General features: G+C 39.7%; 2 protein-coding genes across 4 annotated transcripts in view; both read right to left on the bottom strand.

Moving 5' to 3' along the window:
• Nucleotides 1-1,130: 1,130 nt before the first annotated feature.
• On the bottom strand, nt 1,131-13,291 carry LOC138059857 (netrin-1-like). 3 transcript variants are annotated; one of them, XM_068905498.1, is made up of 3 exons: nt 13,133-13,291; nt 6,303-7,619; nt 1,131-1,601 (listed from the first exon to the last, which is right to left on the bottom strand). In XM_068905498.1, exons 2-3 carry the CDS (start codon nt 7,279-7,281, stop codon nt 1,405-1,407), a joined length of 1,176 nt encoding a protein of 391 aa, XP_068761599.1. In that variant the 5' UTR covers nt 7,282-7,619; nt 13,133-13,291; the 3' UTR covers nt 1,131-1,404. The 3 variants fall into 3 exon arrangements, with proteins under 3 accessions (XP_068761599.1, XP_068761601.1, XP_068761600.1); XM_068905500.1 differs by lacking the exon at nt 13,133-13,291 and adding an exon at nt 8,240-8,537; XM_068905499.1 differs by lacking the exon at nt 13,133-13,291 and adding an exon at nt 7,918-8,231.
• Nucleotides 13,292-15,007: 1,716 nt separating this feature from the next.
• Nucleotides 15,008-25,000, bottom strand: part of LOC138060163 (atrial natriuretic peptide receptor 2-like) — a 30,575-nt gene continuing 20,582 nt past the window's right edge. Inside the window, exons 16-22 of the mRNA XM_068905888.1 lie at nt 22,581-22,718; nt 22,147-22,270; nt 21,187-21,255; nt 20,905-21,079; nt 20,038-20,136; nt 17,455-17,546; nt 15,008-17,050 (exon numbers count right to left, since the gene is read on the bottom strand). Of these exons, the coding sequence (XP_068761989.1) occupies nt 16,892-17,050; nt 17,455-17,546; nt 20,038-20,136; nt 20,905-21,079; nt 21,187-21,255; nt 22,147-22,270; nt 22,581-22,718 (856 nt within the window). The 3' untranslated portion in view covers nt 15,008-16,891. The remainder of the gene's footprint in view (nt 17,051-17,454; nt 17,547-20,037; nt 20,137-20,904; nt 21,080-21,186; nt 21,256-22,146; nt 22,271-22,580; nt 22,719-25,000) is intronic.

A 25,000-nucleotide genomic window follows, 5' to 3' on the forward strand; every position in this document is an offset into this window, starting at 1 on the left:
GACAGAAACACTCTATTGTTTAAATAGAAGGTTCTCAAGACTGATAGTGTACCTTCATTGCTCTATTTAAAACAACAAAAAACTGTGACGTCGACTCGCCTTTTTCGTTCTGGCACTGACCGTTATCAATGCCCACAAAACTCCAGTGCTCTTCAATAAACTGTTTGATATAGAAAAGGTCTATTGACAATGTCAGTAAGAAAATCCTGTTGTTTCCTGTAAAGCGTATTCGACAACACGTCTTTTTATAGTCCACCTTGATGTCTGCAATTTGTTTCCAGGTGAAACCGTATGACCGCAATTGAAGAAGAAGCAACTGAAGGGATCCTTTTTTTGAAATTCAAACTTTAGCCTCCCCGGTCGGCTATGAACCAATTGCCATGTTAGTGCCGGGAGAGCCTGTTCGTTTAGTTCTACTTCTTCTTGCCCATTCCAAAACTTGACAAAATACAAACGTCGTTGAGAATTTCTTGTACAACCGAAGCACAGTCTATTCTTGCCTCGATTACGAAATGTATGACGTTTGGTGACGTGCAATAAGGGATAACTCCCTGATTCGAATAACTACTGTTTTATCGCAATCTAGATTCTGTCGAGTGGTAAAAGGCTTAAATGGAGCAATTCCCATTCTATGTGGAGTAAATACTTCCGGAATCGTATACGAGGTAGTTATTGAATCAACTTGCATTGTGGGTCAATTGTTTGATGCAAAAGTTTGGTTACCTTGAGCGTGATGGCAATCGCGGATTGATCTTGAAGGTCCAAGTTGTTAGAACATGTCAATTAATTTGGTGTTGACATGAAACGAAGCTTGAAATTGAGATAATTCTTTAGTTGAGAGTGAAATAAATTCATTTTTGAGCTTGACTCAAACGTCTCTTGGCCTTGAAAGAAAATTTGTTGAACGTGATGAATTAATTTTGTTGAGCTTGCTTAAAATTATGTCTTGACGTTGAGAAAAAATCTTTGGAACGTGACTTGAGCTTGATTGACATCTCTCTTGACATGGGTAGGAATTTGTTGAATGTGAAGCCAATTTTGGTTCCGGAATTTTCCACCATTTGGCTTTTTATAGGCGGTTGCTCATTGAATAATCGCCACCATGTTGACGAAGCAAACAATACATCTCCATATGAGCCACCTCTTTTCTTTCACCACATTTGTAAATTTGATCATGTGCAAACCACAGATAAGGTGCCGATAGGACCGGAAGTGCAGCTGATTAGATGCAACCTGATTTCAATAAGCGTCACAAAGTGTCCCCGTACGAGTTCACCTCAAACTCGCCTCCAATCCATTTTGCTGTATTTCTGGCGCCAGTTTTTTCATAATTCAGGCCGGTACATAAGTGAAATCATCATATACTCAAGTTAATCCAAAAAGCAGTTATAGTTACTCTTATAGTTACTTACGTTTGCAGACTTTTATGTGTGTGATGTCCTTTGTAGGATCCTTGTAAAATCCCTGCTTGCAGTAATGACAGTATCTCCCTGCTGTGTTATGCCTGCAATTAACACATACCCCGCCACTGCCACCTCCGGAAAGCTTGAACAGCTCAATGTTAAACACGCACGCCTTTGCATGCAAATTGCAATTGCAAGCTGCAGATAAAAAAATGAGAATGTTACCATGAGACAACGAACAGCAAACACACTAAAAATTGCAGACACCGTTTTTTTAAATCTCATTCTCGGCTTTTCCTAGCGAAATGAATGCACAAAGCTGCTTTGCAAAATGGCAAAAAAAAAAAAAATAATAATAATAATAAAAACAAAAAAGCCCAGTAGATTTGATCAACGAAATATCGTTCTGCATGTTACAACATCACGATGCTTTTTTTTTTTTCAAAACAATAACGTCTATGACAGGATCAAATTCGAAACTTATTTGTGTGAATTCCTGGAGGCAGCAAGTTTGGAACGCCTTGGAGCATACTTCATGTAAATGGACTGGTTTAGTGAAACCCTGAGAACTTCAAAAGCGAGAACGGCACAGTCGCACTTCATGTTAACTTGACCTCGAACATGCGCAATCTTTTGTCCTCAGTTCACAACTGAGTTTTGACTTATAAATTAATCTAAACTTTTGATTGGCTGTCATTTGAAAAAAGGGTGTGCTTTGTGCATGGTCAGGGCCAAAACAGAGAATAAAAACAAAGAAACTTGTCCAGTTTCATAACCATCTCCATATAAATGGTGCAACATTCTTATCTGGTGTCACATTTTTCTGCGAACGCCCACTTACTTTCCATTCATTCGTGCTTTTCAGATACAATGAGATAGGACTGAAAAAGTGTGCACGAAGAATGATGGCTGACAAAAAACCGGGCTCAAGCCAGAGAGTGCCACTTAACACTTAAAAAGGAGACGCAGATTTATTATTTATTAGTAGTTTTGTGTTCCGGAGTCATAGCTTTCGCGTAAACACATTGATTCAAAATGATTCTTGCCGAATTCAGGGCTCAACCGAAACTTTTCTGAGCCGGATTACCCGTTCATGGTTATCCCACACTTAGACTATATTTTCATAAGGGATTTCTCTGCACTGTATAAATGTTTGTATATTGCTGATACATTGAAACGTGATTGAATCCACGGTTCATTGTTGCTTGTCATGCTCATTGATTTATGATTTCTATCACAGCTTGGACCTAAGGCACAGCGGTTTAAACAAAGAGCACCGCTCAATTTATCAGTCTTCATCCACTCCCCTAAATCCGGCCGCGAAATAGAGCAAATAACACCTTCAAATAACAAGGAGGCCGGAAATTTGCAATTCTGGAAAAAAATCATTGTCTTTTGCTTTGGCAGAGGAACGTGCAAAAATCACTCCTGGCCAAGCGAAAACGTTAGCTGGTCAGAAACATAACGTTATTACAGTTTGATCTTCTGTAAGCCGCACCAGAAGAACTGTGCTAAAAATAAGCCACATTAAAGCCGTATCTACTGTGTTAGTAGCTTGCGAACGCAACCATGGGCCGGACACTTAATGGAGGAATTTTTGGGGAAGACCCAAATGTGTGTTTAATAATAATTATCTCTTCTTCAACAGACAGTTGTCAAACTTTGGGGAATTGTAGACGGAAATGCGCTTCAAACAGCGTTTTCACCAGGACACAATCAAGTCTCGCGTTAGGCATGCTGGGGTGAGTGTGATTCACGACTTAACGGCGCCAAATTGCCGGGTGTTTTACAGTTTTTGATTGATGCAAGTGTCTCGTTTTCCATTCTTTAAAACTGGCGATAACACGACAGCCGTCTTGTTATCCATGATTTGCATACATTGAAGAAAATAAAACTGCTAAATTTGTAGTTAAACGTTGTTCACAATACGAAAGACCTTAATTTCACATTGAACGAATTCATTTGTCTGTAGTGTGATGCCCACACAAAGGCAGTGAGGCGTCTTTCTCTAATATAACACCCATGAGACAACAAAGTGGGGTAAATCTCTGTTGAGATAAATAGGCGAGCTCGGCTGGGTGGGTGAGACCCAATGATTGAAAACCACTGTACAGAAATAGTAACGAATGTTAACTGAATCATTTCTCGTCGTTGTGAGGTAGAAAAAATGTAAAGTAGACATGCAGAAGTTTCCTTTTCATGATTTTTTTTCCCGGATTTTTTCTTCAAATCAAATCTATTGTTGTCGGCCTTTATCTTTGGCTAGGTTCGCTATCGCAATTACGCATGGGCGGAAGAACGTCAGTTGATGCGATGTATTCTCCGCTAACACTAACTTCAGTGGGATACAAATGTAATACTTTTGATGGGAACCACTGCTTCTTTTTCTGGCTTACGAAGACAAGAATCTCTTTTACGAAAATTAACAAAGCAGAGAAAAGCTGTTGTGGTCCTAACACTTACTGATCCAATGACAGAAGGAAAAATACCGAGAATACTTCTATAATTATTGGGTAATTATTGGGTAACCTTGAACCATTTAAGTACTTGCCTTCTCAGGCTTATCGTTCAATTACAATGAAAAAAATAAAATCAGACTGATAGGTTACAACTAATTGGTGTCTTTTTGGCTAAAAAGGAAATTCGAAATTTTATTGTTTCTTTCCAACAACGTGAAAACATAAAAGTTGATGCCGAAATCCACATGCGTGCTGAAGAGCCGACATGGCGAAAGTGACAGAGAGCAAAATTTCTTCCCTTATCAACTTGTCTTCAATCGCAGAGGTCATGGGTTCGAATCTCCATTGGACCCCCGTGAATTCTCCAGACAACTGATCAAATTGTCCAATTAATTATAAGTGCGGGGATCACTCCAATCCTTCGCCTCTAACCCGCACGTCAAATATATAGACATTCATTTAATTTTTAAAAAATCCCATAAGCTGAGCCTTACGGGCTATATTACCCCTGATGGCCATGCACGATCGTTGATCTTTGATCTTTTCAGCTTCGAAGAGACGTGATAGTTGTTTAAGTAGATTAAAAACGAAGATATTAACATCTGTCCTCTTGAAGGATACTCGTTTGATGAAAGATTGACGGTGTACAACTCCAACGAAAAAAAAAGATTTAATTTCGTCACGTTTGGTTTAAAACGAATTTTCCCATGTTATGCAGTTAAAACTACACGTAAAATTGGCTTGAAAAGATCAAATTCCTTCGGTTTCAACGACTAAAGCTGTAAAGCCTGAAGCCGTTCTATTTCCGCGGAATGTTGACTCAACCTTTGAAGTGTAAAATTCCTTGGCACGCAGACGTGGACTATAAATTAGCACTTCATCTTGTCAGACACCAAAGCACTGAATGAAGTATCAGAGATTTACTCGGGAGCACTGTAAAAGCTTGAAAATTTATTTACGATCCCGTTTTAGCTGATACACATTACGAAGAGATTCCCTAATTTCTCCAGGAAGTAAAAAAAAGCCTAAGGAAGATAAACGCAGAACGTCTCATCTCGGAAATCCAAAAACAATTTTAAACTCTGTATTGTGTTAGTTCAATAAAAGTGGGTTTGAAATTTTCCACGTCTTGCGGCGTCTCTTGTGGAATCTCTTTTAATTACTTCTCTTTAAGAAACGATTTCGACACGTCAAACAAAAGACCTTAAGCTTTGATTATGTGAATATTTCCTTCCTTTAAAGTTCTTTGTCAAGGTTTTGTAAAGTGATTTTTTTAAGACGCCAAACGCCAACGCATTTATGTACAGATCTTTGTTTGGGGGATCCATTCTACGCCCTTCAATGTAAATTTGAGTAAACGTTGCTAATGCTGTTTTTTGTTTTGTATTTTTTCAAAGGCTCCATCAAAGTACGTGAGTATTTTCTGGTATGACTTGAATATAAAAATATTAGCCAACAATTGTAGATCCTAGTTTGGCGCAAATACGTTTTTATTGGATTTCTTGAGATCGACTTATAATTTCTCCTGAATTTCTCATTCAAAAAATTTCCTTAATGAAACAAGTTCGTCCAACAAAGGCTTATCTCATCAAAGTCGAAGAGAGAAATGAGAAAATGAAGTTATGACAATTTTCGTCTAGAAGTTGAATAGAGCGTGTAAAATTGTACGCAACCAAAACAATTTATAATAAAAAATATCGCTACCTAATATTGGAGATGAAACAACAGTCCTTAAAATGTAACACCTCCATTATTGTCCAGAACCGTCTATTAGACATTCTGGGACCAAGATCAGTCCTTTGCAGCAGTCAAGAAAGCCGGAAAAGTTATGCCCCTTAGGCGCTAGAAGCGACAAATTTAAAATCTGTGAAAAACAAGTAGAAAACCCTCCTCCTCAATCTCGAAGTAAGGCCTTCGGCTTGTTTTGGATTACCCGTGATCGCTAATTAGCCTTAAATTCACCAAACGTGTTCTGATGACAGTTAATGCGGGTTTGTTCAAAAGGAGACAAAATACACCCCATAAAACAATATAAAACCACGTAACCAATCTCAACTGAACCACATCACACAAGCTTGGATTTATCTGGGGGAAAACGAAACCTAAAAGTAAAGGAAGACACATGAAATGGCAGTTTTGAAAAATGCTGGAAGGATAAAAGCGCCAAGAGAAACATGGCTAAACGGCGTTCATTGCAAAGGCCTTAATTCTTAATTTTATACATGGATTCATTTACATTGTTCAGTAAAATAAACAGCGCTGCAGGAACTCTCGCCTCATGCAGAATGGTCCCACGCAAAGCTTTTCGGCGTTTACAGACTCAAACGTTGTGGGCAAGCGGCATTTGGACCCTTTCTTCACTCGGTTAAAGCATGAAAACAAGGATTATTAAACTGAATGGATAATTAAATAAGTGATGACTTTTTTAGAATGGTCTTACCTACACACTCGTTTGCTGAGTTCCCTGTAGCGGGTCTCCAGGGTCTGTCGTTGAAGAAGGCTTTGCATTGTTCACAGTTAAAACCAGTGGTGTGATGTTTACAGTCACACACTGGTTTTCCGTCACGGTTTGCGGGACAGCTACTCGCATGCCCGTTGCAATGACATCGTCCGCCGACTACGAAGTCTGATACGGCGTAATAATTGCGCACATCACGCGTCTTTGTGGAGCTGATGCGGTTGAAGACGACTTTAACATCTGTCGCGCTGACCCATTCTTGCAGAACGAAGTTCGATTCGAAGTCTTTGGCCGAGGGTCGGCCCTCCAGGGTGCTGAAAGCTATTCTACCCCCTTGAAGTGGCTTTATAAGATGTGCATCTGTACATAAAGCTTCCTGTTCGTTTTCCTTTGTAGCAAAAGCTTTCTTCGGTCTTCCGTAGACCCTGCTGCATGAGCCGGAATAAAACTGATAAGGTCTCCAGCTTTTGCCAAAATCCATTGACTTGTAGATAGCCATAGAATCGGGTCTAATTGTGCAAAATTGTAGGCTAATGTATGTGATGTCATAGATTTTCCCCAGTGAGAGAAGAAGGGTGATATTTTCTCTTGATTGCTTGGGATCCGCTTGCCAACATGTTACGTTGTTTTGGTTATTCAGATCCGTCAAGAATTCCACTGGGTGAGTTTTGCTAGGATTATTTGAGTCACAGACATCACAAGTTTTCTCTCGCGGTGTCTCCCATTTGCAAAATCTTCGCGGAGGTTTCCCGCACGAATGACTTGCAAAGATCTTTTTGCCATATGCGAGGTTATGAAATTCTGGGAGACACATTTGCGGCCTGCGAAATTCATTATAACACGAGTTTGCTCTCACAGGCGAAGCCGCCTCAACTGCGGGGTACATTTGTCGATTCGAGTTCAAAGACAAAGTAAATATCGCCAAGAAATTTATCGCCGAGACGAAGAGCTGCGTCCCCATGGCTTGTCTTCTCCCTTGGAACGCAAACCCTCTTTGATGTGTCCTTCAATAATTCCTTTACAATAAGGAAATGAAGCTCAGCAGTTCGCCAACGTGATCGATTGCCAAATGCCACTATTGCCATAAACACCACTCTTGTAATCAAGAGTGATATGGCTTAGCTTTCGTCTCCTAATCTCTACTGTGTAAACCTATCGTGTATTAAGCCAAGTAATTTGCGACGTGCTCTCCGAGTTCGCGTCTTCAATCACCCACACGACTCCCTTCCTCACACCTAATCAATCACGGGTCATTTTTGCGCCTTGGTGTTGTTATGGTTCATTCTGCCAAGACTCTTCCTAGGAAGAAAATATTACAAGTTATGCAGATGACTGCCAACGTATACAAGCAATCACCTATTATGCGCTATTCATATTCTAATTTAGGGGTTGGAAGAGAAGAGATAAAGACGTAATTTCCTCTCGTCTCCGCGTTCGCTTTTCTTCCGGCGTTGATAAAATCATAAAATGGAAGGGGTGTAAGCTGGGTTGGACGAGAGCTTCAATTCCAAGCAAATGTGAAACCAAGGATTAAACGCTTGCTACAATCGTCCTTTAAAGAATCTTGACGTTAAAAAGTACAGATGTTTACACTTACTGGAGATGTCAGACACAATGATCCTCATAGTAGCTGTGAGTAAAACTGCGGCACTTATGACACAGATGCCGAGTGGTCCAACCTACTTAGGCGTCTGTTTCTCGCGGCGATTAGCAAATTAAATAAAAACTCTCCGCTTTTTTTGCCAAGAATTCATGAGGTGAGAAAATTTGGTGTAGCACTCTTGCAGTTTGGAAAGAGATTAATTGACCACTTGCCCACGGACAGTAAAGATAGTGACCCGTGGGTGGCAATGAAACCCTCTCATTGATGCGACGCTGTTAAACTAAAAAGCAATCATGCTTATTTTTATGGCATTTACCAAAGCTTTCTGCAAAGCGTGAAATCTTGTTGCTGTAAATAGTTCGGCGCTTGATTGAAGCCCTGCCTCCATCCATACGTGACGAAATGACAGGCAGTTGCGCTATGAGCCTGACAAATTTGAGATGACAAGTACTTTGATGCTTATGACGAAAAGCGCGTGCCAAACAAACTCATCGAGTGGTCAGGAGATGTGTCACACATCATCCGACAGGACAATTTGCGCGAGATTTTTGGTTCTTTCATTGCTTCCGAAACAAAGGAAATGCAATAAACAATCACAATGTCTAATCTGTTAAATATCATGGCCAATGGAGAGAATAAAACTGACGAATCGTTCGTTCTCGTCAGCTTTATTTCCGAAAATGTCTTTTTTTGACTTGAACAATAAAAAGTTGTAGCCCGACAAAAAAGATCAGAGATTTCATTTCGCCGTACCTGATTACAAGCTCTTTGTTCTTGCAACCAGATAAAATATCAACATATCGTAAAGCAACTGGTGGAAATTATCTGCAATGTGTCGTCACTATGTGCTATGAGTTCAGTTTAGCATTAAATTTGATTTCAAATTAATTCACAAAGTGAATACCTTAGATTTTGATCTTAACAGGTGTAGTTAATTGGACAATTGACTGAGTCCCAAATTTTCCGTGTAAAATTTCGCAGCCACTTTGGATCACACTTTGCATTCATAGACGGTTGACACATTTCCAACAGAGTGCCAGGTTTCGTTCCTTGGAGCCTAAAAAATGCACACCGTTTCAAGTCCAGTTAAACACGCCAAAGCGTTTTGTTTCGTGGTGCTATAGATATTTATCGACATTGTCTGATTCCTCCTTTTTACAGTAAATTTTTCAAGGACGGTAATTTCGTGGTGCGGCACTTTTCGCCAACTTATATCCTGCAAAAGCTTCAAATTCAAAGCGGATAACACGTAGTAAATCTTCGCCTAACTCAATGGAACGTTCTTTATTACGTTTAATTAATGATGGCTTTGGTTTCCTTCCTTTGATTATCGCCTCACAACTCCAAAGGAGGTTCGTCCACGTTTGGGTTTTGTCTCTCGTCGATCTCCTAGCGATTTGCCGCCATATCCTTTTGTCAGTTCACGTGACGGCTGGATTTTCGCTAATTTGATGCATTATACGCAAAATCACCAGCTTTTCGTTAGCGTTGGTAATGACAAAAGACACCGTAACAAGCGAACGGTTTGTCTATGCTGATCAAGCTAATGCTTGCATAGCGGCATTTTTCCTGCCCTGTGACTGATAGAACTTTCACTGGGCGGACCTGTCTTTATAGACGACGACTTGGCAATGGGACAATCTCTAAATTCCTATAAGGTCCTATGACCATCAGTTCAAGTGGAGCTCAATTTCTTCAACAACAAATACCCTTTCTTTTCTGTTGATCTGTTTTTCGATGATAAATTATAAGTAATAAACAAGTGAACAAGGAAATGAAGTGCCTTTAATTAAGTACTTGCAAAAGAAAATATTATATTAACAATGTCACCGGGTGGTTATAAATTTGAGTGCTACATTTCAGTGCTGGCCGAACCTGCTTATTTATTTATTTATTTATTTATTTATTTATTACAATTTAATGGCATCAAAGGAAACACATGCTAATAAGAAGAATATTAATAGCCATATGGATAATCCGTAAAGGAGTCCAGGACCCCATAAAAAAGAACAGATCACCAATGAATATATACTAATACAAAATACGAAAATCCCATAGTAAAATCAAAATAAAATCAATAATTCAACAATGGATAACTAACTTAACTTAATGTATGGTCCAATAAAAACTTCTTAACTCCCCGCTTAAATATATTTACACTTACTGCCTTACGAATATCGGAGGGCAGAAGATTCCAGGAGTCAACAATCCTATCCTATCCTATTTAAGTTCCGATGGGAATTTATCATTGAAGACCCTTTTATATGCTGCACACTGACTGAATAGGCGGAAATGTGTAATGAAAGTTTTATTCTCTTTCTCTATCTCACCAGTGTGACACTTATCAAAGTCTCTTGAATTTGTGCCTCAACGTTGGGACCACGACGGAATACCAAGTTTGCAAGATTTTGATTTGTCTTCCATATAATACGCAGTAGAGTTTACACTCGAGCAGTTGCGAAGGATCTTTAAATATACCTGTGTTCTTTAAGTTGAAGAAAACTTTTTAAGCGAGTAATGATTTAATTTAAGTTGCAAAGGGAAGATTGGAAATGGAAGATGGCAGCCTCAGTTCCCTGCGTACATTGCACTTTGATCAAAAATAAGACACAAACAGCAGTGATAAACATATTGAACTTTTTCATTTTGATAATGACTTGACGTTTCGTATGTGCTCTACATACATTTTCAAAAGTAACCGTTGAAATTTAAAACAGCTATTTATATATAACAAATCGAATGAGGGGACTGGAACCTAGATTAAGCAAATACTTAACAGTATAATATATAATAATAATAATTATAATAATAATAACAACAGAAAAGATTAATAAAGCATCAGCTTTTCACTTCCGATGTTGACGTTGAAAGCTGGCTCAAGTTCTTGAATAAAGAAGGTCTCTTTTATTTTACAATGATAGTCAGTTTTGCCCTTCGCTAAAATATCAAAATGATCCCACTTGATGTTATGTCCAGTGGCCTTGACGTGGTCAGCAATGGCTGAAGTATTGTCATTTTTAGCTAGGGCCTTAAAATGTTCGGTTTTTCTATCGTGAAGCCGCCGTTTAGTTTTACCGATGTAAAAACCATTACATTACATTACATTACATTACATTACATTACATTACATTACATCGGTATATATTTTACTGTTAAGTATTTGCTTAATCTAGGTTCCAGTCCCCTCATCCGATTTGTTATATATAAATAGCTGTTTTAAATTTCAACGGTTACTTTTGAAAATGTATGTAGAGCACATACGAAACGTCAAGTCATTATCAAAATGAAAAAGTTCAATATGTTTATCACTGCTGTTTGTGTCTTATTTTTGATCAAACTACGATGGCCCAAGAACAAAAGTATTTACATTGCACTTTGTTTTTGCTGCGCGAGTTCTGGACACGAGGTTTCGCGCGCTCACAGTGGGTCCAGATTTCGCGCGGTCATTAATTCTCGCGCCGCTCTCTATTTGTCCTCCTTTGAGCAGCTAAATAGGGTCTGTTCGTGGTCAACTGCAAATTTAACTTACATTGCAAACAGAAAAATGCAAGCTATTTCTCCATCTTAGTAAAATCGCTTGTCAGATTGTCATCAAAAGACCATATCTAAGTGCTAAGTATGCCCTATCAATCTTTCTATGAGAGATCTTAACCACTCTACAATCAGGAGCTCCTGCTAAAATCTATCATTACTGAGCTTCCGTACTTAGACTGCAGAGACATTCTGGTGCAAATTAAAAGTCACGCTCTGTTACAAACTGGTTGTAGTTTTATGTTAAGGATCCAGAAAATACTGCAAAAAAGGCACAGGACTGGTGAGCAGTTTAGTCGGAACGTTGAATGTTCTTTGAAGTGAACGTAAATTTTCTTCCCGCTCAGTTTCTGAATTATTTCTAATCTTATTTTCTCACCCACTGAAGTGCATTTTTTCACAATCCGGTAAGGGTACCTTCTCGCTATTTTTAGTCGAAGTTTCCAATTTAAATACCTTGAAGAGACTATTGTTATGCACAGTAACACGTTATGGTGCTTCCGAAGGCGCGGCAGATGACCAAGAAAGATAAACTTCAAACTTGAAAATGTTGGGTCAACGTTTTAAAGTTTCGCCATAGTTCACGCTTTGAATACGTACCAGCAAAGTGATGTTTAAATTTAGCAAAATTCGTCACCAAAAAATAGTAAACATAACGGCGTTATTAATAAACAAGCGATTATGACGAGTATAGGTGGCTGTAAATGGTGAGGCAATCTATATGAGCTGCGAAATAATCAGATGCTAAAGCCAAGTGGCCTAGAAACTTCAAAAATTTCAAAATATGCCGTTCTTGGTGTTTTTCAAGCTAAAGTACATTCCACAATAGGAACGCGATTTTTCGTCTCAGGTATTTGTACACGCCCTGAATGAACGTAAAGTTTCTTTCGGAATTTAGTTATTTATTGCCAAGTTATGCGGATATATATACAAACACGGAAATTTGCGGGTTGTCTTTCCGGGTTGGTGCCAGTAAAATTACCAACATTCTTTTAATAGGGGCAACCCTAAAATCCGGAATCCGGAATCCGGAATCTCAGTACAATACAGGGAGTAAAAACTATCCTAAACATTCATTACCAGATCAGGAATAATTAACGTCCATAAAACAAAAGAACGAAGCGAACATAATAACACTTAATCAACAAGGCCTAATCAGAATAACAATGGTTGTTTTGGTCCGGTATATGAAAGTCCGACCCAAGAAACTGCCAGTGCGCCTTTGATCTTCCTGTGGCAGAATATTTTAGCAATAGATGCATCGCTGACAGGAAAGTCAAATCGGACGTCGATCGCACCGAGACGCGATTTTGTCAACTGCATATGCCTGATCTTCGTCCTCCTTCCTCAGTTTGAACAAGGAGACGAAACGTCAGAAACGGTGATCTTATAAGCCAGGCCAAAAAGCGCTCAAAGGCTTGAAGCCAAAGCCACAGGGTGTGTCCATAAAGCACAGCCAAAAGAGACTCGAAATAAATTAGTTTACAAAGGTAAGCTTCGGTGGTTTGAAACCCAAAGGCACGTTTTGCTGAATAGTGAGGTTAAATATTTGAATAAGATTTAGCGCGATCTTGATTATACATGTGTATACACATGGTAAAATGAGATACTTTGCATTACAGTAACATTGCCGTATGTTCAGCGATAATCTTAATGTGACCCAGTCTCGTGTACCAACCTCGTGATATATCGTCATTTCTCTTGAAGAATATGCTTTGTTTTTCTTCTGTCCAAAGAAACACAAATGAACTCGACAAAGCGATTAGAGTTGTTAATATCGAGAGCGTGAGAACAAATTCATAAAGTAAGATTAGCGTTTGTTTTCAAGAGAGGGCAAAGAGGCGGGTATGCCATCAAAATTGAGTGATATTTGGAAAAAATGTTTGGTATATTGAACCTTAAAAATGCGCAATCAAAGAATGGTTTATGAAAATTTAAAACATGTCAAATGCTCGTAGCGATATTTTTAAGCAGAGACGTGAGAGGATCTTGAGGATTTCTTGATGATAAAATCATTGTGTCTCCGCATACATACAATTGTCTTAAGTAGAGATTTTGCTTTAATGTATTGAAAGAGGTCCATTTCTATTTCCTTTATAACTATGATCTTATCTCAGCTTCGATTTTCAAATACTTCGTTAGTTGTAATACTGTTTTTTTTTTGCTATCTGTTACTATATCAAACTCGGACAATATTACTGAGAAAACTTAAATTCTGACCATTTTTTATGTTGAACGACAGATTTTTAAGTGGTTGATGGCTTGTTCCTCCAACAATTTAACAATGATCTTCGGAGACAAGAAATATAGAGTTGAAAAATAATGTCTTCGGACCCATGACTCGAAATGTGGTGCTACTAGGCCTGTAAGACCTCTAGGCGTTCCATTTTATTGTACTGGTTGAGAAGTGATATCTCACAACAACCCCGTGTGCATAGAATGACGAGAACCTCTGGGAGATCCAGAGACCCCAGATTATGTTTGTTTTGATCCCCGGGCACTAAAGAACAAGGGTTTTAAGTATAATTCCCATTGAGATCTCAACAAGAGGTGAAAGGAACGAAGAAATAAACGAATGAATAAATGAATCGAAGAAGGAAGTAATAAATTCATGAATAAAAGAATGAAAGCAATAGATAAATAATGAAAGAATGAATGAATGTAGGTACGAAAGATTGAGTGAGTGAGTGAGTGAGTGAGTGAGTGAGTGGGTGGATGGACGGATGAATTGAATTGAGCGAGTGCGTGAACGAGCACAACTCGCATCCCAATTCAGTGGTTTCCAGATCTCGCCCTAGTAAGACGATAGGCTTTAGAAAAACTCTCATGCTAGCCAGCCGGCTGCCAGTGAACTGAACAGTGTCTTATACCCGGTATAAAGTTCATATTTAGCCTGTTTCAGGAATTTAGAAAGCAACGAAAAGGAAAACAACTTTATAGTGGGTAAGATTTTTCAGGAAATCTCTCCATGCGAAAAATTTTGCTTATGACGTCACGTATGTTCTTCAGACTGTCAAGGTGGAGGTGGGGAGGCAGAACAGCCTCTGGGGACGGGAGTGTTCAGGAAATTTTCCTTGGCTGGAAATCGCGTAGCAGCGTTGCATTTTACAACCCGCAATTTTTTGGCGGGAAACCATATCAGTGATTAGTGAGGAGCAACGGGATAAAGAGGAGAGTCTGGGCCAATTTCTCGAAAGTCCCGAAAACTTTTCGGGCCCGAAAAGCCATTTGTGAACAGTCAACAGCTTGTTTTGGAAAGTCAATATTTAGACATGTTTTCGAGGTAACGAAAAGCAAAATGACTATGAAGTTTGACGACTTAAATCCCTTCCGTTCTTGAGATACAGAGGGAATTGTGAAACCCGATAAAGGCCCGTAAAGTTTCGGGACTTTCGAGAAACGGGCCCGAGGAAAGAAGCACGAGAGAAGAGGCCATGAAATTTCTGAAATTAAAGCGAAGAAAGCCTCTCGAGAAGCCGAGGAAGGAGAAAAAAGAGGAAATTTCAATGAAAAACACGATGAAGCTGAGACAAATAGAGCCAGAGACAAAACACTGATTTACAACGTTTATAGCTTTCAGGTAATGTTTTCCTTCTATATATGCCTCGCTGCTTCACAAATTTTGTAAAACTCGCTAAAAGCGAAGAAGGCCTGAAAACGTTTACAATTCCGTGTTGACAGAGATTCTGACATATTTCAACAATCACATTTATAGGCTTTTTGTGTGAAATGGATGTTCAGTCGTGAACCGCTTTGTTTGTCTGTGAAATTGCAGTCGAGTAAGCGAATTTACTACGCTTTAGGTTGACTTAGAGAGAGGGAGTAAAGATTGTCAATCAAATGGAAAATGTAAGTTGTGAAAGAGATTATTGTGTACGTAATTTCAGTTTTAGTTGTTGATTAAAATAGTTGGTTATTGTTTGCAAAAAGGCTTGTTTGTTTACTGCTGTCAGCTCAGAGATGTTTGATCTGTTTGATCACTGTAAACTGTATACAGTAATGACGATTAATCTTGTACTTAATGCATTAGCATAATTATTTCCATGATTTACACCATATTGCTTTCTGGAGTTAGAAACAGGAGCTCCGCTTCTATAGGCTTGGCTAAATCTATATCTTTTAGAAGGAACTTGTGGTATACTCTCCTTTAGGGGGTGTTTACATGATACCGGTACGAGTTTCATTTTGGTACGATTTCATCCCGGTTCTTACTTATCGCTCTGTATTTGTTTACATGATACCGGTGAAAAATCTCATACCAGTACAACTCATACCGGTATGAGTTCATCCCGGTAGTTGTACCGTATCGAAATTCTCATAACGGTATGAAAAGTTATACCGGTATCATGTAAACGCTACATTGACTCCCATTCTGGTACGAGTCGTCAAGTCGTGGTGGACTGGGACTATTGACGCATGCGTTGTATTTCTAATAGCAGTACCTCATTGGACGCCATTATAATTGTTTTGGTTCATGCGTCATCCCTGTGTCAATATTTGTGTCGTCCATGTAAACGCGGTATGAAATTGACAACGCGTACCAGAATGAAACTCGTACCGGTATGATGTAAAAACCCCCTTAGTTAGAAACCTTCGCAGCTATGTACGAAAAAAGTCAAAAAACAAAAAAATAATAATGATAAAATAAAACGAACAAACAACAACAACATTGCTAGACTGGGCCCCTTCATCGAATCCGGCTACCGCCAAGCATACCAAAATCTCAACACGCCAATTGTAATGCGTTGATGCACGTTTCCAAAGCCTTCATAAAGCTGTTGTGCATGAAACCTGTCATGACTTACAATGCTCATCGATCTGCCGTCAAAAGATAGAATCTCTATGATTCAATGGCCACTAAATTGAGGATCTCATGAACAATACTAAAAAAAGTATATTATGCATGCCGGCACTTGTTTGAGCGCGATGAATCCACAAAATCATTGTTCCCTTTAAAGCGAAAAGCAAAATTTATACGTTATCATAAGTTTGACTCATGAGAAGTCCGACGTCTGTCCTCGTCTTTGTCGAACTCAATTGAGTCAAACGTCAGTTAAACTTAATTCCGGTTGTTTAGTTCGTCTCACGTGAAGTTCGACGTTTGACCCGGCCTAATAGAAATATGAAGGAAAAAAAGTGATGGCATCGAAAATATTCACTCCTTTTAATACTCATTCGTTGTTTTTTTTAATTTACGTGCTTCCCACGTAAGAGGATGTATATGATAAATGAAACTGAAAAAAAAAAAAAAGATTCACATGATTATATTACGCTTTTCCCTCAGTTCTTGTCATTTGCTGTACATAATCAAAATGGAAAATTTAATGAGCAAGCCGAGGTATTACGCTTTATACGAGGTTTTAAGAGCCTTGAAAACCGTGACGCAGCTGTAAACACTCGTTGGTTGAGCAACTAGAAAGCTAAGTGCACCAATGTATCAGTCACGCCAAGCCAGTGCCCGCTGTAACTCCACCTCTATCCCCGTAGAAGAGAAAGTACTGGTCTCCGAATGAGTCTTTCTTATGTTTGTGGGGTTTGGCTCTTCAATTGACGTCGGATTTCCGTGCAGCCAATAGGTGACGAAAGCACCTTTGCCCTACGAGCAAATATAACGGAGAAACTCTCATGCAAGCCACTGAATAAAAATGACGAAAAGCGATGAAGGTGACAAAATAGCAAGGAAGATAGAAATGGGAAGAACGATGATGATAATGATGATAAAACTAACACCATTTTTAAAGTGTTTGATAATATCCTATTTCGAGGGGGGAGGGGAGGGGAGGGGTTAGCGAGAATAAAAGCCAAAATGGTTTTTAAGGCGGCGGTACTACATGGCATGCTACTGATCTTGTTCCATCATATCTGCATGCGAAATTAATCATATGCAGAGCAATATTCGAAAGTGTTGTAGAACTTTTTTTTGGCAATCATAGGGACAGTGCTCGTTTCATCTTCAGTGCAGCATTATGAGCGTAAAAGGGCAACAACTAATTTGCAAACCTTGATATCTATTGATCCTCTCTCCTGCATATGATATCCTCCAATTTTGTCCAAGTAATCTTTAGTTGCTCCACTGATGTGGATTTTCAAAGCTGTTGAAGGAGTTATTTCAAATGTTAAATTTGCTTTCCTCTGGAATGTCCCAGTGTTTTTCAGTTTACAACCTGCAAGAGCTATCACACGCAATCTCCTGGCGTTATTTCCCTATTCCGAGAAAAGTAGATAATTTTACCACAAACGCGAATACTGGAACAAAGGCATGGGGCCTCCCCTCATCGATTACTTTTAAGTCGCCCGCAAACGAGAAAACAATGTTGCAGAAGCAAATGTTTCCCCGTTTGCGGCCCATGTTTCCGTAACAGTGTTTCTTCGTTTGCGGACTCCTTAAGAGCCTGGGGCCCGTTTCTCGAAAGTCCCGAAACTTTACGGGCCATTTTCGGGTGTCACAATTCCCTTTGTATCTCAAGAACCGAGATGATTTAAGTCGTCAAACTTCACAGTTATTTTTCTTTCTGTTACCTTGAAAACAGTTTAAAAGATCGGCTTTCCATAACAAGCGGTTGGCAGTTCAACAAATGGCTTTTCGGGCCCGAATAGGTTTCGGGACGTTCGAGAAACGGGCCCCTGGTCTTAAGCAGTCAAAGAATCAAGCCTGAATCAAGCAGTCAATGAGGCCCTCCCAGGGGGGAGGGGGTGTCCTTGTTCCCATTGCTTATGTTCCCTAAATTACTTCCAAACTTGTTCTCAGCTTTTTGATCCATAAAATGGTTTATGTTCCCTTGTTCCCTAAGATATTTTGTCTTTGTTCCCGTGATCCTTTGTTCCCCCAAACCCCTGGGGCCTCGTCAAAAGTAATATTTAATTAATAGGGAGTTTAAGAAATGGCAACGGCTACTACATCGACAACGCCACAAAACTATAAAATCGGCCGTGTTTTCACCAGCGGTTTTTAAGGTCGCTTAGCGAGTGACAACCAGAAATCGCGTGAAAGCAATTGCTTTTCCAGCTAGCTTAAAGTTACGCGAGTCGGCAAACTTTCAAACTTTAATGGAATTCTCATTAAATTTGAGCCACCAAGCCAGGTAGCTTAAGCGAGTTGGCAATTACTTTCGGCCAATGAGGAGTCGCTTGCGGTTATTCAAATCGGAAATACAACAGGCGTGCTATTTTTATTATTTTTATTATTGTATTGGCACGTGCTCTCTCCTCATTTAATCTTACCCGTGAAAACACGTATCATTTTTAAGTCGCTTAACAAAGTCTGCAAACAAACCTCTTTGAGGAATGTTAAGCGAGACACTCCGCAGCCGTCGTGAAAACACAGCCATTATTGGTTAAAAGAGCATAAATAATTTTGCTGCACGTGCAGCACGGTTTTTAGCAAGTATACTTGCGGTCCTCTGCAAAAATAACACCATATGGGTGCGTTCGATTAACCGTATTCCGGAATCATGAATAGATGGAATGAAAGTGAGAAATCCTTCGTTTTTACGAGGTTTACATTGAGATTGTCAAGCACCCTTGTTGCTTCAAAACGCCAGACATATCCAATTATTCTGGATAGGGTAAATCGAACGCAACCGAAAGGGGTGATGTAGCAGCTGTCGTAACGTATAATGTGAAGACTAAAACAATTGAAACAATGACTTCAACTTAAAAACAATAGAAGCTACTTACAATACCAAATAATATCAGGTTACGAGAGTTGCTACACTACTGCACTTAAGGCTCACATTGGCCCTAAGTCATTACGGTCATCTGTGTTTGTTTTTAGACTCTGTACTGTAAAAACGCCCGATCTGATTGCGAAACAGAAAATTTTATATGGACATGTATGGGCCTTTCGAGCAAGAAAAGCATAATAAAGACTAAATAATATGAATATAATAATAATATATCTTAGAGGGAGAAACACAAACCGTGCATTTTACCTTTCGACACACTCATCCGAAAAATTGGCTTTTGCCCCGAGCGGGCATCGGTAAAATGCAAGGTATGTGTTTCTCCCTCTAACATAGTCTATACTTTCATTTGCTCGAAATTTCTAACTTTCATAATAATGATATAATAAAGACGAAATTTTTATTATACACAAAATATGCTACTCGTAGAAAACGTGCTTGTTAATGCAGCTTTCGCGGACTCGAACCACCCCTCCTCCTAGGCAAATTCGCTCCAGAAGCTATTGTTCATTAGGCGTCTCTAAATACTGTCAACATCAGCAGACTGGTGAACTTTAGTCTCGAATCTGTCCACACCCTTCAGCGTTGTAGCCATCATAGTCAGTGCCCTTACAGGTTGGAAAAACTCCCTCAGGGGTATGTGTAACACGGAAACACGTATCACTTGAACTGGGGAATTTGGGTACTATGGCAGGAAAAAAATAAGAAACCAAAAAGCAAGGGAAGGGTATGGAATAGTAAGCATCAGAAACAAGGGAATAAGACGCACATTTTTATTTTAAGGGAAAAAGACAACAAGCAGCCCTTCGTGAGTTTCCGTTTGCAAGACTTCATTTGAGCTCGTGGGTAAATTAAAGCTAAAGCCGTGACGGCCCCAAGATATACCATACGATATACAAACCTTCCCCATTGGACTCCATCCTTGAGGCTGTGTTGACGGTATCTCCAAACAAACAGTATCGTGGCATCTTCAAACCTACAACTCCGGCACACACAGGACCTTAAACGATCAAAATCAAGTCGATAATGAGATGGACTGTGCCCTCGTTGAGCCTTCGTAAGAAAAAATGAAGGCCAAAGCGACTAATCATTATGATTCTTTAAGTACTAATACCATTGACAACCACTGTTGTTTCAAATGATTTCTGAGCGTGCGTAGACGATCCGGAAGTCCGTGATTTACGGACTTCCTGTCTTGGAAGTGGCCAGAATCCGTGCTCTTAGTGCTGACCAAAAGAAGAGCGGATTCTGGGGACGAGATTGAGAGAAAAATAACTGATCCGGTCTTCTCCGATGTTTGACCTCACTAAAAAATGAGACTATCAGCATTGAGACAAATGATGGGCCGGGTATAAGTTTCAAAAGAAACCTTGGAGCTGCGCCGGTGGGGATTGGGGCACGAAAGACTGAATTTGCGTTTATCAAATGACTTGATAAAATTAAATTAACTACCATAAGAAAGGTTTGTGAGCTGGTGTTTCCGGCAAAGGTGAAGGGCGAACGCTCGAAACGTTAGCCTGCGAGAAGGCTCTTCCGTTGAAAATGGTGCGCGATCGAAATTGGTAACTCGTCCCTATGCCCCTATATTTGGACCACGCGCTATTTTTAACGGAAGAGCCTCCTAGTCGGCTAGTCGGCGTTTCGAGGGTTCACTCTGCCGAAAACACCGGTTCACAAATCTCTCTCAGTTACTGTGCTTAATTTTCCTCAGTTTTCAACTCGTTAGATAAACCCCAATCATTCGCATCTAGAGTTCTGAGATACTCACCGCTATGAATACCGATTCTGAGTTTGAGTTTGTCATTGGGCTTGTGCCTGATATTGAACCGTTGAACAGACTGTAATAAATGCAGTGCCATGTCGGCAACTTCAGCTGCATGTTGATGACCGTTTCTGATTGGTAGACCTGACACCACCATGTATGCATCTCCAATCGTCTCCACCTAGGGAAAAAAAAACGTATGTGTGCAATAGTGGACCGGAACGATTCGAACCATAATCTGTAAAGATCTTTGACGATAACTCTTAAAAAGATAAGAATAAGGCTAACCTTATAAACGTCGTATCCCTGAATTATTGCATCGAAGGCAGTGTAAAGGTCATTCAGCAAAGTGACGATCTAAAAGGTAAAATATAATCAAATTCGATGAAAAAGACTCGAACGCAAAAAATGAAAACATAAATCCGAAAGATCGGAGATTTCTCTAAGAATTGGATATAGTGTGTATATAGTGTTTGTCGTGTCGGAAATAGATCGTAACTCAAAACCAGAGACAATGTGGTGGCGTCATTCGCTAAGTTCAAGTACGAATGTCAGACCATGGCGTCTCACTTGTGCTCATGCGATTTCCAGACACGTCGTGCTATTTCATGTCAAGTTATGTCATCTAATGTCACGCTGTCATGCGATGCCATTTCAGTGTGCCATGTCCCGTCTCGGCACGTCTGGTCATGTCATGTAATTTACTTGAGTATATTCTTCTTTTTCATCAATTTAAAGGGTACCTGCTTTGTCTCATTTAAACGACTTTACCTGCAATGGAGTGTGCGGGTTCCTTAACGTCCCACAGAGGGCTCATAAGCATGGAAGATATTTGTAAGATGGGGCCTACGGTTTATTGTCCTTATCCGAGAAGACTTGAAAGTCTAACCACTTGTGGGTGTAATTACAAAGGCAGCACTTTCTCCTCAGTTGTTTTAAGACTTTGAGTGTTTGTCTGGCCGGAGTCGAACTCACAACCTCCCGCATGGCAGCCAGGTGCTCAACCAACTGAGCCTCTGTGCGCGTGGGGAGGCGCGGTGGCCTCATGGTTAGTGTGCTCGACTCCGGAGCGAGTGGTCCGGGTTCGGGTCCTGGCCGGGAACAATGTGTTGTGTTCTTCTTAGGGTTAGACACTTGACTCTCATGGTGCCTCTCTCTACCCAGGTGTATAAATGGGGAACGGCGAATTTAATGCTGGGGGCAACCCTGCCTGATGAGCCTTCTGTCTCGTATGTAGAGACTTTTTACCTGTAGTGGAGTACTCTCCGACGAGAGCGCAGTAAATCCAACTATGTCACTGAAGAACAAGGTTACTTCATCAAAGCTCTCAGCTTCAACTGGCCGTCCTCTTTTCAATTGATCTGCAACACTCCTGAGAAATTGAAGTAGAGGAACGAAATTACTATCAGATGTCATCAAGAAAGTGTGACAACCCTGAAATGTGTGAACTTATTAATCGTTAACTAAATAAACGTACGTTTCTTCGATAAAGATGCGAGGCCCTTCGCGAGTGTCACATCCCTTCAAACGCATCTGCTAAGCATGGGCGAATAAATGAGTCAAAGGAAAGGAAAAAATATGGCCAATGAGAAGGTTCATTTGAGCATAGGATAGTCGATAACTTTTGGCCGATTCATCTATGAGAAACAGTCTGTGTCTTAGTGTCTAAATTATGTATTTACTTTGGCATCATACTGTGAAGTAGTTCATCTGTCCGTTTTTTCTCCTCAATCCACTGCTCCGTTCTTTTTTCCACGAGTTTTTCAAGGTTAAGTGAATGTTCCTCCAGCATGTATATGATTTTGTCCACGATATTATTTCTAACGAAAAGAAAGACAAGGTGCTCTTAAAGACTATGAGCCAACTCAATCATGTTGAATGAAATAATGCGCACGGGCTCTCTCAAATCTGTTACTTTAAGGTAATTTCTTAGTATTGCATTGCGCATCCCTACTGCGCACGATTTTCGCGTCATTAGCGCGCGCACATGAGCACGTGCGCATACAAAACGTAAAGGCCTGGCCAAACGCTCGCAACATTTCAACGCAACATCTTGCAACATTGTTGGGCACAACATGTTGCATGCGTTTGGCCACCCTGTTGCGATATGTTGCAACATGTTGGATGATGTTGGATCGAATTTGAAAACGGTCAAATTTTTCATGCAACATTTTGGATGTTGCATGATGTTGTACTCATTTGGCCACGTTCATGCAACATTGTTGCGCCAGGGCATGCGCGTTAGGTCCACTTCTTGCGCTCCAGGCGCCTGGGGCACATGAACATCGACATCTTGGGTTGAAAATGATGAAAATGTTGCGTGCGTTTGGCCGCCCCGTTCAATACATGACGCAACATCATGCAACAATGTTGCAAGATGTTGGCTTGAAATGTTGCGAGCGTTTGGCCAGCCCTTAAGAGATTTCGCTCAAACTAAACCCGATAGCGAAATAAATGCTCCTTTTCTCTCAAACGAGCACGGTGACCCCCGATTTTTTTTTTCAGGTATTTGCTAAGAACAGTCTAATAAAGAACATATTTGAAGAAGAAAAAAAGTTTGATAGTAGAACATGATTTTTTTTTTGGAAAACAGCTCCTTACTGGGTATATTTTACCCAAGGCGAGGACTTCAAGCTAACCACGGAACTGTCCCAAAAAGTGCACTATTCCCACAACCAGGGAATCAAAGACGGCGTAAATGAAGCAATACTGCTTATGTAAATAAAAGAAGCTTTATTTTTAAAATAAAATTTTGTGTCTCTGAAGTAACCAAGACTTAATTCTGTAGGAAGGTGATTCGAATTTTTAACGCGAAAACAGTAAAAATACCCCATTTTAAGAGCCTGCTGACGCGTAAACAAGCACGGTGACCCCATTTTTTTATTGCATTTTTTTAATGTTAATATAATGAATATTAATTACGCCAAGTTTCCAAAAACGTTTGATAGTAGAACAATATTAATTTCAAGGGAATTACCTTAATGGTTCACTCATTCACTCCCCACGAGGTACCCTAGGATTCCCCCTGTATCACCCTGCTTTGTAATAAACAACAGGATTTGTAATATCAACCAGATTTGTAATAAAAATCAACCGGATATGTAATAACAACAGGATTTGTAATTAAAATCAACCGGATATGTAATAAAATAACCAAGCGGTTTTGTAATAAACTTTCAACCGGATTTGTAATAACATACTTAACCGGATTTGTAATAACCTATCAACAGGATTTGTAATGACAGTGCGACAGGAGGTGAGTCACATACCCAATGGATTGTCATAAAGATATCTATACCCTCTCTTTTCTCACTTATGGAGGGGTTTGGCTATTCCAGAAGGTTGGCAGTCGTAAACAGCGCCAATTTCAGAGGAGTTTAGGAGAGGGGGTGTGGGGTTAACATATTCTACATATCTGCCTACATATATGACCGCCCCCCCCCCCCCCCAAATATTACCTCTGACAATCGAACATAAAACGGACGGCACTCGCCACATAAGGAAAGTACTGTCGAAAGCATTTAATGGGATTTGGGTAAAATTTATGCGTACAGATAGTTTTTTAGGAAACGATTCTCTAACCATCGAAATTTTCAATTGCATCCAAAGCTCATCCAAAGCTCATCTTTGATCTTCAGAATTACTTGTTTATCATTGTGTTTCTTTCAAATTTAATATGAAATTTTTGATGTGTTGGGACTTTGTTTTTACCGCAAAACCTTTTCAAGAGCCATTTGTTATTCATCCTGGTTAATACCACTAGTTAAAACAAGATGTCTTACAATGTTTGCTGAGTCACTTGCGAAGTTTCGTCGGGCATTGATGTTCTACCTGACCATGTGGGTGGGGTACTCAATCTGCCATTGCATTGCATTATGAAATTTAATGTATGTCTTGTTTGTTTGGTCCGACGTCCGACCGGAAAAGTTGGTGAATGACTAGTCAAATTTTGCACAGCTTTGTATTTTTTTTTTATTCGGCCCAAACCTTAAACTAGATTTTTTGAACAACTTAGCGCATTCCATTTTTACTTTTATGAAATTCAAAAGTTATTAGCAAATGTGTTGTTTTCGAAGCACTTGAAACGTTTTGCATTTCTCTC

The sequence above is a fragment of the Montipora capricornis genome, chromosome 8 (assembly GCF_036669925.1).
Source record: "Montipora capricornis isolate CH-2021 chromosome 8, ASM3666992v2, whole genome shotgun sequence".
Lineage (NCBI taxonomy): Eukaryota > Metazoa > Cnidaria > Anthozoa > Scleractinia > Acroporidae > Montipora > Montipora capricornis.